The sequence below is a fragment of the Rattus norvegicus genome, chromosome 2 (assembly GCF_036323735.1).
Source record: "Rattus norvegicus strain BN/NHsdMcwi chromosome 2, GRCr8, whole genome shotgun sequence".
In the NCBI taxonomy this organism is placed as follows: domain Eukaryota; kingdom Metazoa; phylum Chordata; class Mammalia; order Rodentia; family Muridae; genus Rattus; species Rattus norvegicus.
Genome location: NC_086020.1, coordinates 177,077,557 through 177,093,567, shown reverse-complemented (window position 1 = coordinate 177,093,567; position 16,011 = coordinate 177,077,557). Strand labels below are relative to the sequence as shown.

At 50.2% G+C, this 16,011-nt stretch overlaps 2 protein-coding genes across 12 annotated transcripts in view; one reads left to right on the top strand and one right to left on the bottom strand.

Moving 5' to 3' along the window:
- Nucleotide 1: 1 nt before the first annotated feature.
- Nucleotides 2–13,994, bottom strand: Dcst2 (DC-STAMP domain containing 2). Of its 9 annotated transcripts, none has more exons than XM_008761240.3 (15): nt 13,628–13,994; nt 13,332–13,502; nt 12,922–13,023; nt 12,538–12,735; nt 12,121–12,186; nt 11,449–11,662; nt 10,944–11,101; nt 9,219–9,383; nt 7,631–7,798; nt 7,419–7,519; nt 6,561–6,691; nt 5,200–5,327; nt 4,464–4,557; nt 4,222–4,375; nt 2–196 (listed from the first exon to the last, which is right to left on the bottom strand). In XM_008761240.3, exons 1-15 carry the CDS (start codon nt 13,887–13,889, stop codon nt 194–196), a joined length of 2,115 nt encoding a protein of 704 aa, XP_008759462.1. In that variant the 5' UTR covers nt 13,890–13,994; the 3' UTR covers nt 2–193. The 9 variants fall into 9 exon arrangements, with proteins under 9 accessions (XP_008759462.1, XP_063138788.1, XP_063138789.1 ...); XM_063282718.1 differs by having other exon boundaries at nt 13,332–13,497; nt 13,638–13,994; XM_063282719.1 differs by having other exon boundaries at nt 13,638–13,965.
- Nucleotides 13,654–16,011, top strand: part of Dcst1 (DC-STAMP domain containing 1) — a 16,832-nt gene continuing 14,474 nt past the window's right edge. The window contains exons 1-3 of one of the 3 annotated variants that reach the window (XM_017591306.3): nt 13,654–13,803; nt 14,954–15,079; nt 15,159–15,233. In XM_017591306.3, the coding sequence (XP_017446795.1) occupies nt 15,185–15,233 (49 nt within the window). In that variant the 5' untranslated portion in view covers nt 13,654–13,803; nt 14,954–15,079; nt 15,159–15,184. Of the gene's footprint in view, nt 14,249–14,953; nt 15,080–15,158; nt 15,234–16,011 lie in introns of all 3 variants that reach the window. The other 2 variants (XM_039103764.2, XM_008761243.4) reach the window with 2 other exon arrangements.

The window sequence follows — 16,011 nt, the reverse complement described above, 5'->3', positions numbered from 1 at the left end:
GTGTGTCCACTTTTGCTTCCTTTATTTGGGGGTAAGTGGGAGGGATCCGGAGGTTCTGGGGCTGGAGAGGGGCTTCTTTGGGGATAATGGATTTCTGAAGTGGTTTCTGGGGGATAGGGGGGACCTCAAAAAACCTGATGATCTTCCGGGAGATGCTGTGGATGCTTCCTTTGAGTTTATGTCTTTGTCCTGGTCACTGGGAGGAGAGGAAGGACCAGTGAGCTCAAAACCTAACCTTACCATTGTTCCGCTCAGGCCCTAGCAGCTGCCCTCCTGGCATCTACCCCTGTTCTTCCTTTCCTTTCTGCCTCCGTTTTTGTTTGTTTCTGTTTTTTTGAGACAGGGTTTTTCTGTGTAGCCCTGTCCCTGTAGACCAGACTGGTCTCGAATTCTGAGATCCGCCTGCCTCTGCCCACCAAGTGCTGCGATGAAATCTCAGCCATCCCTCCTTGGCCAATGCTTTTAATGAGAACACAGCAGATGGAATATCCACCCTCCAACCAGCCAGACTTCAACTCTCAAACTTGTGGCTACCATATTTGCAAGGGAAAACAATGGAATCAGCCTTCAGAAAGCCAAGATAGGACAGTCTCTACATATTTCAAACCAACCTGGCCTACAATACTGAGACCCGGTCACCAAAGGAAAACAAACAAAAAAAACCCTGACCAAGAACAAAGGCTTCACTTATCATCTGCCCTTCACTCCACCTGGAAATCCCTCAGCCTCCCAGGGCCAGCTTCTTTGCACACTCTTCCCCACGGCAGTCATTTCGTCCTCTACCACCCACTCTGAAAACCGTCCGCCACTCCCAGCCACCTCTCTGGTTTCAGCAGGTGTCCTTGCCGCCTACTCCCTAGAGAAATTGAGGCTGGAGCAGGCTCACATCTGTTTAGAAGGGTCTCTGTTCTTCAGTCTCAGAGCAGCCTCTCTGACACTACCTTATCCTTAGTCACCTGGCCAATCTCTTCCTCTGGTACAGTAGTCCAGGGCTGGAGATTGAGCTTGCATTCTAACTACCTGCATTCATAGACCTCAATCTCTCTCTCCCATCTCCTAAATGCACTGGGATGTGGAAACATCTTTTGGTGCTGTGCATCTTGTAGGCAAAGCCAATTCTTTATCATCAGGCTTCCTTTTTTAGAGCCAAGCATGGTAGCGCATAAGTTCCATTCTATGGAGACTGGGGGAGAAGGGTTATAAGTTCAAGGCCAGCCTGGACCACATAGTAAGACTAGGAAGGCAAAGGCAGGCAGTTCTCTATGAATTCAAGGCCAGCCCCAATGTTGGGGCAACCAGGAGCTACATAGTAAAGCCCTGCCTCATTAAGTAATTAAGCCCTTTTTTTAATTGCAAAAATTGTATTAAAGGGAGCCTAAACATCTCCCTCTTTAGAAGCCAGTCTCCATTTCTGAGTCTTCTTTGTCCGTTGCTTTGTGATCTAGTTTTAGCTATCCTGAGACCATAAGAAAGGTTCCCACAAACCATCCAGTTGTCTGGTCCCTCGCCTATGGAGTGATCATCGGTCCCAGCCTGCTGGCTCACAGTTTGCCTTTCATGGGCCAGGCTCTCCTGTTCTCTTGAGCCTCTTCCCTCAGGTCTGCAGTTGAGTTCTTTAGGGTTCTGCCCCTGCCCCCCTCTTTCTTCCCACAGAAGGGGACTGCAGAGGCCATTTCTCTTAAGTTGGCAGCGCCTTAAAGAGACACCTCCAGGGCAGAGCCCTGCTAAGCTCCTTTGCACCCGCCCCCTGGGTGGCTAGAGCTGGAAGCCTCTGCAGACATCTCCTTGGCTAAGTGTAGACCCAACATTCTCAGACACTACAGCTTCACGCCCAGCTCTTCTGCCTCCTTAGCCTGTATGGTAGCTCCCAGTAATAGATTCAATGTCTCTGTCCCCTTACTTTATTGTTTGTTTGTTTGTTTTTTGTTTTGTTTTTTTTCTGTGGCTGGGGACCGAACCCAGGACCTTGCGCTTCCTAGGCAAGCGCTCTACCACTGAGCCAAATCCCCAACCTGTCCCCTTACTTTAAAGCTTCTTATTGTACGTGTCTGTCTGTCTATATCAGTATCTGCCAAGTGGGTGGGTGCTTGTTCACCGATTCCCCCGGAGCCAGGGTTACGATTGCTTATGAGTTCCCACCCCTTAACATGGGTGCTAGGAATTGAACTCAGGTCCTTTGGAAAAATAGAAAGTACTAACTACAATGCCATCCCTGCCCCTGAATCTTCATTACATATATGAATGTTTTGCTTGTTTACGCGTGTGAGCACTGTATGTATGTCCAGTGGCCACAAAGCCCAGAGGATGGTGTTGGATCCCCCTGGAATTACAGATACTTGCTAGTTGCAATGTGGGTGGGTGCTGGGAACTGAACCTGGGCCCTGTGAAAGTAGGGCAAGTGGTTTGGTTTGGTTTGGTTTGGTTTGGTTGTTTGTTTTTTGAGACAGGGTTTCTCTGTGTATACTTGGCTGCCCCAGAACTCACTGTAAACCAGGCTGGTCTTTGATATCTATCCATCTGCCTCTGCCTCCCCAGCTGAATGCTGGGATTAAAGGTCAGTGTCACCACTGGCTACCAACTGCTCTCAACCTCAAAGCTGCCTCTTCATAGCCTCATTCCTTCTTGTTGTCTCTCTGGTCTTGCCAAAATGATCTGGTTAGCCTGGAACTCATTTAATAACTTCAGACTTCTTTGATTGTTAAGCCAGGGTCTCACTATGTAGACCTTACTGGTCTGGAACTCACTATATAGACCAAACTGCCCTCTCTCCCTCCCCCCAACAGACACCCACTTATCTTTGAAGACCACAAGCTTGAGCAGGGTGTGAAATATCCAGCTAATCCTAGCCTTAGGGAAGGGAAGGTTTTGGGCCATTCTTGGCTACATAGAAAAATCCTATTTCAATGTCAGCAAACAATAAATAAACAAAAAGAACTTAGGCTATGGTGTGTGTGTGTGTGTGTGTGTGTGTGTGTGTGTGTGAGAGAGAGAGAGAGAAAGAGAGAGAGAGAGAGAGAGAGATAATGGCTTGATGATAAGAGTAAACCTTTAATCCCAGCATTCCACTGAAGCAGATGCATATCAAAGTTCAAGGCCAGCCTGATCTACATAGAATGGAATTCCAGGCAAATCAGGGCTACATAGTGAGACCCTGTCTCAAAAAAAAAAAAAAAAAAAAAAAAAAGTCGCCACATACCTTGCACGTGCAAGGAAGGCTCTGGGTTAGACCCCCTAGCACCACAAAGGAGGAAGAAGAGGAAAAAGGAAGAGGGCTACAGAAAACAGAAGTAGACACAGCAGTGTGTGTAATGCCAGCATTCAAACAGCAAGGACTGCTAAACATTTGAGGCCAAGGCCAGGGATGATCCTACACCTTTAATCCCAGCACTGAGGCAGTAAAAGCAGGTAGATCTCTCTTAAGTTCTAGGCCAGCTGGTCTACACAGAGTTCCAGGACAGCCTGGTCTACCCATCCAGACTACATCCCAAAACAAAAACAGACAATGTAAACTTATCCCTCAGCCACCTGAGATCCTCCAGAGACCAGTGCTTTCCCAGGTCCTTCACACCCTGCCCCTAACGCGGAGGTCCCACACCCAGCACAAAGCACACACATGCCTTTAGGCTTTATTTACCCTCCCAAATATTTTGCATTCTCCAAACTCAAAGAAGGTCACTACTTCCTTGCCTCCCTTAGCATGTGCTTGACTAACCACCAGGTTCCCCAAACCCTAGCTCATTTCTCTCCTTTTCTGTGAAGTCTTTTTGGTTGGTTGGTTGGTTGGTTGGTTGGTTGGTTGGTTGGTTGGTTGGTTGGTCGGTTGGTCGGTTGGTTGGTCAGTGTTATGTTTGCTTGTTTTGTTTTGGGTTTTTGTTTTGTGCCCCACCCCAACCCCAGACAAGCCTTCTCTGTATAGCCTGGCTGTCCTGGAACTCTGTGTACACCAGGCTGGCCTTGAACTCACAGAGATTTGCCTGTCAGTGCCTTCCTAGACCTGGAACTAATCATGTGTCACTCTACCCCCTGCTCTGAGAAGTTTCTATTTTCTTTTTTGAAGAGGAATGGGGGGTTTGAAACACCACTCCCCACTATACACACTGTAAGCTTAAACTGCTGGGCAAGGGGACAAACTCTCAGGAAATTCAGTCTCCTCTGCCTCCCATCCCTGTCCCGGAATCGAGGCAGCCTATGTAGATGTGACAGAACAGGTACTGTTCCCACCTGCTTCCTGCTCTCAGGCTGGGAGCCAGGCTCCTCTGAAAGGTTTGTGCCTAGTGCTTCCTGAAGCTGCTGTCGAAGTTCCAGCTCCTGCTCAGGGGCCCTTCTTCGAGCTGCAGCCAGCCATAGCTGAGGACCCTCCTCATCACTGGAGTCTCTGGAAATGCCTACGTCAGTGATATCCTGGAAGAAGGGCACTATTCTCTCTACCCCCACACACTACAGCCTCCCCATCCCTGACTCACAGCTCCAGGTCTAGGCGCCCCTGGTTGGAGAGGGGAGACGCACATACAGAACAGGTGTTGTCCAGGAGACGAAAACAGGTAGGGCAGTAGAGACCTAGAGGAGACCAGGAGGGAAGGAGGCTTGAGCTAACCCCTCACACCTTGTGCTCCCTAGTATTTGGCCTTACCTCCCCTTCCCAGCCTGGAAGGACCATCCTTGTCAAGTATACCCACTAGGGAGCTGCTGCAGTACCCCTTGCATCCAGGGGAATCGAGGACATTATAGGGGAAAGGAGCTAAATGAAGGCTGTATGTAAACGAGAAGGTGCATAGTAATAGAGCTATGTAAATGAAAAGGTTCTTAGTAATAGAGCTATGTAAATGAGACAGTGCATAGTAATAGAGCTATGTAAACGAGAAGATGCATAGCAATAGAGCTATGTAAATGTGAATGTGCATAGTAATAGAGCTATGTAAATGAGACAGTGCATAGTAATAGAGCTATGTAAACGAGAAGATGCATAGCAATAGAGCTATGTAAACGGAAGGTGCATAGTAATAGAGCTATGTAAATGAGAAGGTGCATAGTATAGAGCTATGTAAATGAGAAGGTGCATAGTAATAGAGCTATGTAAATGAGACGATAGTAATTGAGGGGTACAGACATATAACGGTACAGGAAAATTCCCTAAAGGAAGGACTGTGGTTGATCATCATGTTCAAGTACCAAGAATCCTTCAGGAATAGGGGTACTCACCTCTGCAGCCTGGGGTACTGCAGGACACAAAGTTCTCCATGCCCCCCTTTTCTTCTGGCTGCCCACAACCCAGGCAATAAGTCTGATGCAACAAAAACCGGCCGAGCAATGGACTTAGGGAAGGGTACCTTAAAAGAAAGGTCACAGACGCCAAGCTCAGCTATCGTTGTCTTTCCCACACCCACACCAGCCACCAGAAGAGAGGGAGGCCTTCCAGTGCCCTAACCACCATCTTTTTGACTCTAGCCTGTTTCTCCATTGTCTGGCCCCTCCTCATTTCCTTCACTCCTCCCTCTCAAGAACCCTTAGCTCTTTGGAGCCAGAGAGATGGCTTGGTGCCCATCACAAGCACAATCACTTGTTGTTCTTGCAGAGGGCCTGGGTTTGGTTCCCAGCACCTGCATGATGGCTCACAATCATCCGTAACTCGTTTTAGGGAATCCAATATCTTCTGGTTTCTATGGGCACCAGACATGTGCTTAGTACACATAGTACGTACATGCAGGCAAAACACTCAGACACATAAGAAAATCTTTAAAAAAAAAAAAATCTTATCCTTGGGTCTGGAAAGGTGGCCTACGTGCAGTTAAGAGCACCAGCTGCTCTTTCAGAGGACCTAACTTCAGTCCCCAGGATATGGGTACGCAACATCTGTAACTCCAGTCCAAAGGGATCTGATGCCTTCTTATGGCCTCTGCCAGCGCTGCGTACATAAGGCGCACCCACATGCCTGCAGGCCAAACACTCATACACATATAATAAAAACAAATATCTTTTAAAAATAAAACTCCCATCATTAATTCTCCCTCCAGGACATGAAAGTTATGGGTTAGATACCTTCTTTGACCAAACTTCTTCTTCTTCTTTTTTTAAGATTTATGTATATGGGGCTAAAGAGATGGCTCAGCAGTTAAGAGCACTGACTGCTCTTCCAGAGGTCCTGAGTTCAATTCCCAGCAACCACATGGTGGCTCACAACCATCTGTAATGGGATCTGATGCCCTCTTCTGATGCATCTAAAGATCGCTACAGTGTACTCATATAAATAAAGTAAATAAATCTTTAAAATAAAATAAAATAAAGTAAAGATTTATGCCTATGAGTACACTGTGCCTGTCTTCAGACATACAAGTAGAGGGCATCAGATCCCATTAGAGATGGTTGTGAGCCACTATGTGGTTGCTGAGAATTGAACTCAGGACCTGTGGAAGAGCAGCCAGTGCTCTTAACCATTGAGCCATCTCTACAGCCCCCTCAACCAGACTTTGTATCACTTGGGAAGCACAAGGACCCATTCTGACCTCTGGCTCTTTATCTGTCTATTGCCACCCTATACCTGTAGGGAAACACAATAGACTCACCGGGTGGCTAGCACCTGGAGGATACTCATGTGACCCTGGTCAGCTGCCCGTCGCCTCACTGCTCGCTGCACTGCAGCGGGTATGTTGGTCCGACGACTCAGAAGCATGTTATAGAGGTAGGTGATCCTTTCCTGGGGGGAGGCGGATCAGGGATGGGAATAAGTGACCCCAGTTCCCCCAGAACCCACATCAGGCAGCTCACAACAGGTTGTGACTTCAGTTCTAGGGGATCTAACACCTCTGGCCTCTGTGGGCACCCACAAACACGTGGAATACACTCACACAGGAAAAATATATACACATAATGAAAACTTTAAAAAGTAAAAGAATACTTTAAGTGCTCTAGAGGGACTAGAGCAATGGTTCCGTAGCTAAGAACACTGGCTGCTCTTCCAGAGGAGCCGGGTTCCATTCCCAGCACCCACACGGCAGCTCACCACTGTCTACAACTCCAGCTCCAGGAATTCTGACAACCTCACACAGATATACATGCAGGCGAAACACCAATGCACATAAAACAAAAAGCAGTGATAATAATTTAAATGCCTGTCTGGCAGCCTGACAGACTCTCTACGTCATCTTGTAGTCCCTGCACAGCAACCGTCATACAGTACACCCGAGTATGTCACACTGCCCTGCCACCAAGGGTTTAGCAAAGCCTTGAAGGCATGATGTACTTCAGGAAGCCCCGATTCAAAGGATATGGTTCCTCCTGGCTCCACCCAAGGGCTTGGTCTTTGCTCTGGGCTCTGGCAGAGGACTAAAGGCTGGGCTGCCAAGGACTTCATTATCCTCAAAGCCAAGAGACAGCCACCGACTTAGCAGCATCCAAAGCACTGATGGAGATGGCTCCCTCACCTGCTCCCTGGAGGGGTAATAGGAGGCACAGATGACACGCCGCAGCCTGCTGACATAGCTGCCAAACAGAGTGACGAAGAAGCACAGACCATACATGGTACCTGGGGGCACAGCACACGGTGAGCACTACCCGCTGCCCAAGGCACTAGCCACACTTCCACACTTCGGTCCACGCACTCCCCTCATCCCCTCACTCTTAGTGAGGTAACTACCGATAACGATGTAACCGTTAGCATCTGGTTCTGAGGGACGAAGCGCGCAGCGCCGGGACAATATACTGACGTTGCCTTGTTGTAGAACGTCAAAAGCTGACACCAGGTCACGGTAAATATTCCCCGAATAACCGGTCCCTTCCACCTTTATAGACACTAACACAGGGCCTGCAGGGCACAAAGGTACTGTGAGAGACACTCAAGGCAATGGCCCAACCTCTGCCACCTTCTGCAGGGTGGAAAGTAGACAGAACCCTCCATAGGTACCTCTCAAGGTACCCTAAGGTCCGGCCTCTGTCCTAACACCATGATCCGGCTAGCTGGCACTGCTACGATCATCATGACCATCCCAGAACCACTGAAATGTTGGTTGAGAGCTGACAAATTTTCCTTTGTTTTTAAAGACTGGGTTTCACTATGTCACCTCATCACTCAACCCTACAGTACTGTCTCAGCCTCCCAAACACTGGGATTACAGGTACAGAGCACCACTCTCAGGTTTGTTGTGCTTTACTTTTGGGCTGAGTTTCGTTTTTCCTTTTTTTGGTGTTTACTCATTTGTTATTAGTACATGAGCATCCATGTGTGCATGCATGCGTGAGTATGCATGTGCACACCTGTGTACACCTATGCGTGTATGTGTGTGCATGTGTGCATGCATGAATATGTGTGTGGATGCCTGTGTGCATGCATGAGTGTATGTGTGTGCATGCATGAGTGTATGTGTGTGCATGTATGTGCATGCATGAGTGTATGTGTGTGCATGTCTGTGTGTGTGTGTGTGTGTGTGTGTGTGTGTGTGTGTGTAGCTAAGGTGGTATATATACCATAGCATGTGTTTGGAGGTTAGAGGATGATTGGGTGGGGTCAGTTCTCTCTTCCCACATTTCCAAAGGTTTTGAGGATTGAACTCAGATTGAGCCTCTGTGAGAAGTGCGTTACTCACTGAGACACCTTATCTTTGGGTTTATTTTTTTCTTCTGTTCTTTATGTCCTGATGTACAAATTCAGGTTAATTATATTCCTTAGCTTGTGACTTGGTCTCAACCATGGATTAAGGAGGTGCTAAACAAAAAGTCTGACTCTTTTTTTTTTTTTTTTTTTGGAGCTGAGGACCGAACCCAGGGCCTTGAGCTTGCTTGCTAGGCAAGCGATCTACCACTGAGCTAAATCCCCAACCCCAAAAAGTCTGACTCTTTTACAGTAACCCAGTCAGCAGCCATTGCTCCATTGTTCAGGTGAGCAGACTGAAGCTCTCAGAAGTTAAGCAATTTGTCCTTTGTATGTGGATGTGTGTACTGGGGGTTGAACCTGGGGTATTAACTGTGCTGGGGCTCTGTCTCCCACTCCCAAGCAAATTACTTAAAATCACATCCTGATAAAGGGCAGGGCTGGGATTTGAACCCAGGCCAGTTTGACTTAGAGCTTGTGCCTTTAGCTATTCTGTTATGCTCTATCCTTGACCCAGATAGGAGGTGGAGGCTGGAAAAGTGACATGAGGATTCCAGAGATACCCCCAGGAGGAGCAGCCAGGGACGAGAAGGATGCATGGGGTGAGTGGACGGACACAGGACAGGTGGGCACTCACTGCGGGCTACAATCTCGCCCTGGAGGTGGTACCGGGCCAGATCAAGTATCCAGAAGACGCCATAGTCCAGAAAGACCAGGAGGAGCACAAGGAGGAGATGGCGGGCGAGGTTAAAGGTCTCCACAATATATAAAATCTGTTCCCATCGGGTCAGGAAGAAGGAACCTGAAGGAGTAGGTGTTCAGAAGTTCCCCAATGCTCCTGCCCATATATCCCAGCCCTTGGAAGGGGCCTGCTCCTACAAGCTCAGCCTAGTTTAACTGTTCGCCCAGAAGACAAGGAAAGAGACTGGAGGACCATGTAAGGGGGAGCACTCGTCAGGGGTAGGGAAGCACTCTTCATAGTAGGGGAGCACTCTTCAGGGGTAGGGAAGCACTCTTCAGGGGTAGGGGAGCACTCGTCAGGGGTAGGGAAGCACTCTTCAGGGGTAGGGGAGCACTCTTCAGGGGTAGGGGAAGCACTCTTCAGGGATAGGGAAGCACTCTTCAGGGGTAGGGAAGCACTCTTCAGGGGTAGGGGAGCACTCTTCAGGGGTAGGGGAGCACTCGTCAGGGGTAGGGAAGCACTCTTCAGGGGTAGGGAAGCACTCTTCAGGGATAGGGAAGCACTCTTCAGGGGTAGGGGAGCACTCTTCAGGGGTAGGGGAGCACTCTTCAGGGATAGGGAAGCACTCTTCAGGGATAGGGGAGCACTCTTCAGGGGTAGGGGAGCACTCTTCAGGGGTAGGGAAGCACTCTTCAGGGGTAGGGGAGCACTCTTCAGGGGTAGGGAAGCACTCTTCAGGGGTAGGGGAGCACTCTTCAGGGGTAGGGGAAGCACTCTTCAGGGATAGGGAAGCACTCTTCAGGGGTAGGGAAGCACTCTTCAGGGGTAGGGGAGCACTCTTCAGGGGTAGGGAAGCACTCTTCAGGGGTAGGGGAGCACTCGTCAGGGGTAGGGGAGCATTCTTCAGGGGTAGGGAAGCACTCTTCAGGGATAGGGAAGCACTCTTCAGGGGTAGGGGAGCACTCTTCAGGGGTAGGGGAGCACTCTTCAGGGATAGGGAAGCACTCTTCAGGGGTAGGGAAGCACTCTTCAGGGGTAGGGGAGCACTCTTCAGGGGTAGGGAAGCACTCTTCAGGGGTAGGGGAGCACTCTTCAGGGGTAGGGGAAGCACTCTTCAGGGATAGGGAAGCACTCTTCAGGGGTAGGGAAGCACTCTTCAGGGGTAGGGAAGCACTCTTCAGGGGTAGGGGAGCACTCTTCAGGGGTAGGGAAGCACTCTTCAGGGGTAGGGGAGCACTCGTCAGGGGTAGGGAAGCACTCTTCAGGGGTAGGGGAGCACTCTTCAGGGGTAGGGGAAGCACTCTTCAGGGATAGGGAAGCACTCTTCAGGGGTAGGAGAGCACTCTTCAGGGGTAGGGGTTTGATGGTTTATGGACAAGCCTTGCAGCTTTACCTGGGATCATCAGTATCTCATCCCTGGACCCCCTCTGTGCTTGCTTGGCTCCTGCTCCTAGTCAGTCTTCCTTTCCCTATTAGGTTGTCCACCCCTCCTGCCTTCACCTCAGAAATCCTTCCCAACCTCATATCACTGCTCCATGTCATTCCATGTGTCTTCATCTCAGCCCGAAGCCATCCCTCCTCTCTCTAGCCCCTTATGCTCCAAAATACTCAGAGACATACGGGGCTGTGGAAGGCCCAGGCTGCTCCAGAGCCCTTCCTTTCTATCCTCAGCATCCTCACCTGGCTGCACGTAGTGCCTTGCCTCGTGAGAACTGAGTGGCAGCACCGTACGCAGCCCTGCCAAGGAGCGCACTGCCTCCATGTCCAGAAAGCGCCTGGTGATATAGACGTTGTCAAAATTGTCCCAGTTCAGGTAACCATACCGATAATAGAGGGCTCTGAGGAGAAGAGCATATGAGATTCCTTGCCTCTCTTTTTTTTAATTTTTTAATTAATTTTTATTTATATGAGTCTTCAGACACACCAGAAGAGGTCATTGGATCCCATTACAAATGGTTGTGAGCCACCATTTGTAGCTGCTGGGAATTGAACTCAGGACCTCTGGAAGAGCAGTCAGTGCTCTTAACCACTGAGCCATCTCTCCAGTTCTCCTTGGCTCTCTTTACAGACCTCCAGGTACCCCGGGCTATGCTCTCCTGCCAGTTCCCCTCCCCTCACCCCCAGGATGCCACGGATGGCCAGCCCTACAGCCCATCTCTCCCACAGGCCCTTAGTAGACCCTCACTGGATGTAGAGAAGTCCAAAGAGCAGAGGCATGGTGTATCCCATCATAGACAGGACCTCCCTAGCAGTGTACAACTTCATGCTGACAGCCTCATGAAGATCCAAAGCCACCTGGGACAGGCTCCGAGAGGCATTGAGGTCCACAGAGAAGTAGTGGGTGGCTGTCATGTTGAACTCAAACTCACGACGTACCCGATCGAGCAGTTTCATCACGGCTGAGACCAGTGGGGTCAGAGGGGACATGAGCCGGGATAGTTAAGAGGACATAGGGCATGGGGTGGGGGTGTCCAGGCCCAGGAGTTACAAAACTCACAAACCGGCTAGAACTCCCAGGGCCCAGACCTAAACTAGGAAACAGTGACACCTTCCAGACACACAGCACTAGACTTGGCCTAAGGCTGCTGCTTCATCGAGAGTGAGCCATGACCTAAGCTCTGGTGGGAGGCCCTGTTCCTCCCGGATTCTGCTCTGAAGTCTGACTTTGATGGGACACCTCCCCCACGTGCCGGGCCTCAGTTTCCCAATCAGCTCAACTGCAACATTAGTCTGGGTGACCCTGCAAAGTCCTTCCCTGCTCTTGGATTCTCACGTGTGGACAGACCAGGAGACATCAGCTGCCAGTGGCCACGGTAAGACAAGAGCACTGGTAGTGGGGGCAGAAGGGGTCACTTACGGGTCTTGATGGTCTTTCGCAGAAACTGTTGGAGGTACATGGGGATGACACAGAACAACTGGACCACTGAGAGGCAGGGGAGCTCAGGGTCAGGAGGCTCAGCCCCTGCCTGCCCACCTCTGGAAACTTCCTCTCACGGGGCTCTCTCAACCTTTTGCCTTTCCCATCAATCTCTTCATTTGCTAATGGTTTTTGACCTTTCTCTACTGTGCATCTATCTTTCTTAGCATCCATAAGTCCTTCTTTCCTGCTCACCTTTCTCTCTCTGACCCCAGAATCCTCATGGGCTCAACACTCAATGCCCCTTATATGATCCCCTGTGCCCACCCTTCTGACTGATCCTGGGTTCTCACACACCCCACAGTGCTTCACTCCCCACGTCCATGCCTCCCTGCAGGGAACCCCTGGCTTTCTCACAGTTGGCAAGTCCACAGAACACCAGTTTGAATGGCAAGAGCACATAACACAGCTGATGGAATCGCGGCACGACCTTCATACAGTTGTCCTTGGCATCATCAAACACCCGAGCACATTTTGTGTAAGGGTTGCCCAGCTCTGAGTTGCACACATCGCCAATATGAAGGAGCCAATACCACATGTTCTGCAGGCACCTGGCTGGGGACAGCTGTGCCATCAGTACCGGCCTTTTTCAGTGACTTGGGTAACACCAACTAACTCCCCAGAACTGGTCAGTGGTCAGATGTGTTGTGTATGATGAGACCCAAGCAGGCCTGGAGAGGCACTAGGATAAGGAGATTGGGGGCATTTTGACCTCCCAAACCAAACATGTAACACACCTACCTACATGTTTCACACCATCCATGACAGACCGGAAGAACTTGCGTACCCGGTCAGCCACCACTTTGGCCTTCTGGGCAATAGCTTTAATCTTGGTCAGAGCACCTGAGGACAAAGGGCAACATTGCTTTAGGCCTCTTCCAACAGGAGCTGATTCTCACCATTTCCTGGGGGGAGGGAATAAAAGGGGGCAGCTATCAGAGCAGTTAGGGAGGCAGGGTGCTGGGCTGTGAAAATAACCAGGTAGAGGAAGAGGCTGGAGGGCAAGGGGAAGAGGATTTAGCCGGACTAGAAAGTGACTTTCCAGGTCCAGCCCCTCTTAGGGTGGGACACAGTTCTAGCAGAAAGCTATTAAGCTGAAGGAGAGAAGACCTGCAGGGTGGGAACCCCTGGTAGGCAGAGGTGGGCCTTACTGACGAGGGGCTGCTTGACCCGCTCTAGCACTTCAGCTGTCTGGTTCAGTGCCAGCTCTGCCCCACAGGCCACAGCTTCGCTTGCCCGGGTGAAGTTGCGCAGGGTGTTGGCACAAGGCCCTTGGAGCACCAGCCCAAAGGCAGCCACCAACAGCAGCAAACGGCTCTGCTCTACGGAGACAACTCAGTTACAGAGCAGGACCCCCAGCCGCAAGGCAGCTATTAATCCTTAACGTGAGTTTTTACAGTACTTCCCTCCCTACCCCAGCCCAGCCCTGCCCTGCTCCCAGGCTCACTGGAGAAGACCTGAGGAAGCAGCAAGAAGACAGAGACCCGGACCTGGCGAGAGAACCCCATGCCCAAGCCAAGGAAGGCAGCCAAAGTCACAGTGGTCACCAGGCAGCCAAAGGGGCTGTGTCCTTCCGCTAGAAGCTCCAAGAGCCCATAGGCTGTGGCCAAGGACAACCCCAAGGTAAAGCCACAGGTACTTCGGACCACAGCCCGTGCCATGCTGGACTTCTCCTCCCCAGAGGGCCATTCTATGTCAGTTTTGACCATGGCTGCTGGGACCAAATGCCAGTGTGTCTCCTCCTGGAGATTCTTCAGGTTCTGTGGGGCCTGGAATTCTTCGTCCTGTTCTAAGTTCTGCAGGCTTGTACGATGGGTGTGTCTCAGAACCCGCTGCTCCCCAGTTCTGAGGGCTCAAGGAGCTGAGGAATTGAAGGACACAGGCCAGTCGTGGGCTGTGTGTGAAGCAAAGCACACGGGCGACATGTCCTTCCTCTCATCAACATTTCACAGCCTGGGAATCTTTGAAAAGATTTCTGGGATAAAAGAGGCTCTCAAGAATAGGCTACTGGACATTACACAGCGTCAGTACCGAGCAGGAGGGCAACAAAGGAAACGGCCCCACACCAGTGAGACAGCCCTGAGATGCCTGCCTCTTTCCATCATCCCCCAGACTCCTCTTGTCCTTTCTCCTCTGCGATGGGGCCTGGCAACCTCTATCCCTCCTGTCCTCCCTCAGTCCCGCCCTCTTCTCTTCTACCCCACTCAGACCTTATTCCTCAACATCCCTCCTCCTAGTGTGCTCCACACCTTAACCCCCACCCCCCACCACCAGGATTCCCCAGTATCTGATCCTCTCAAAATCTCAAAGCTTGGGGCTGGAGAGATGGCCCAGCAGTTAAGAGCGTAGGCTACATTTCCAAAGGTCTTGAGTTTAGCTCCCAGCACCCACATGGCAGCTCACAACCCTATATAATGAAATCGTATGCCCTTCCGAGCATACGCGCAGACAGAGCACTCATATACATAAACTAAATAAATAATTTGGGTGGGGAAGGTTTCAAGACCCTCAAACTTTGAGGGCTAGAGAGATAGCTCAATGGTAAGAGCATTGACTGCTCTCCCAGAGGACCTGATCCAACATCCACATCCAACAGCTCACAACTGCCTGTAACTGCAGCTCCAGGGGATCCAACATCCTTTGACCCCCTGCATCAACACGATGCAAATAAACTCAGGCACACATGCACTCATAAATAAAAATAAAGTGTTAAGCTTAATGAGCCTCATTCAGCTAGAAGAGGAGGCTCTGAGCTGAACTGTCTCCCCTCCAGTCATACAGGGGCTCCTACGCTGGGGTCTTCCAGTTTCCTGGAGCCGGTTCCTGTGGCGCCAGCCAGGAGAGTTCCCAGTCACTGCTTTCCTGCTAGGAACAGGCACGGGTGGGCTCCTGGCCATAGGCAAGTATGGGAGCAGAAGGGCAGATTTGGGGCAGGGCTGGAACTGTCCGTTGACTTTGGCTTCACCTTGTTCCTTCAGGTCTCTTTCAGCTCTTGGTGAACCCCATGAACATTTACGAGGAGCAGAAGGTGGTGGCGTTGTATGGCTTGACAAGTTAGTAGTGGGTAAAGCCGGGTGTTAGGGGCCTGGAGAAAACTGGAGCTTGCTCCTTCTGTGCCCCAAAGTCCACAGCTTTAGCCTCCTCTTACACATCAGAAAAGGAAGACAGGAAGCTCAGAGGAGAGAGGCTCCCAACCGCTGCCTTCAATAAGTCCTGGAGTCCTACTGCCCACACAGCATAGACCAAAGCCTAACCTATAACCTCTGTTGACCACTGCAGCACACTTATTATTTTTTTTAATATTTATTTATTATGTATACAACATACAGCTTTCTGCCTGCATGTATGCCTGCGGGCCAGAAGTGGGCATCAGATCTTAATACAGATGGTTGTGGTTGCTGGGATTTGAACTCAGGACCTCTGGAAGAGCAGACAGTGCTCTTAACCTCTGAGCCATCTCTCCAGCCCCACACTTCTTATTTTTAAGTAACTCAGTTCGTTTGTTCATTTCTTCATTCATTCATTCCTTACTTACTTACTGAGGATTCAGAAGTGAACAAAATTGACAAGCACCAGCCATTTTTGGAGTTTACATTTAGAGAGAAAAAAAAAATCCCAAACCAAAATGCCTTGCGAGTTATGGGCCAGCCTGGTCTACAGAGCTAGTTCCAATTCAGCCAGCCATGACTACACAAAGAAACCCTGTCTGGAAAAACCAACCTACAACCCCAAAACTTATAAGGCCAAGGCAGGAGGATTGCCATGAATTCAAGATTACCTACTCACTATGTTCCAGGCCAGTCTGGATTGTCAAGTAATGACCCTGGCTAG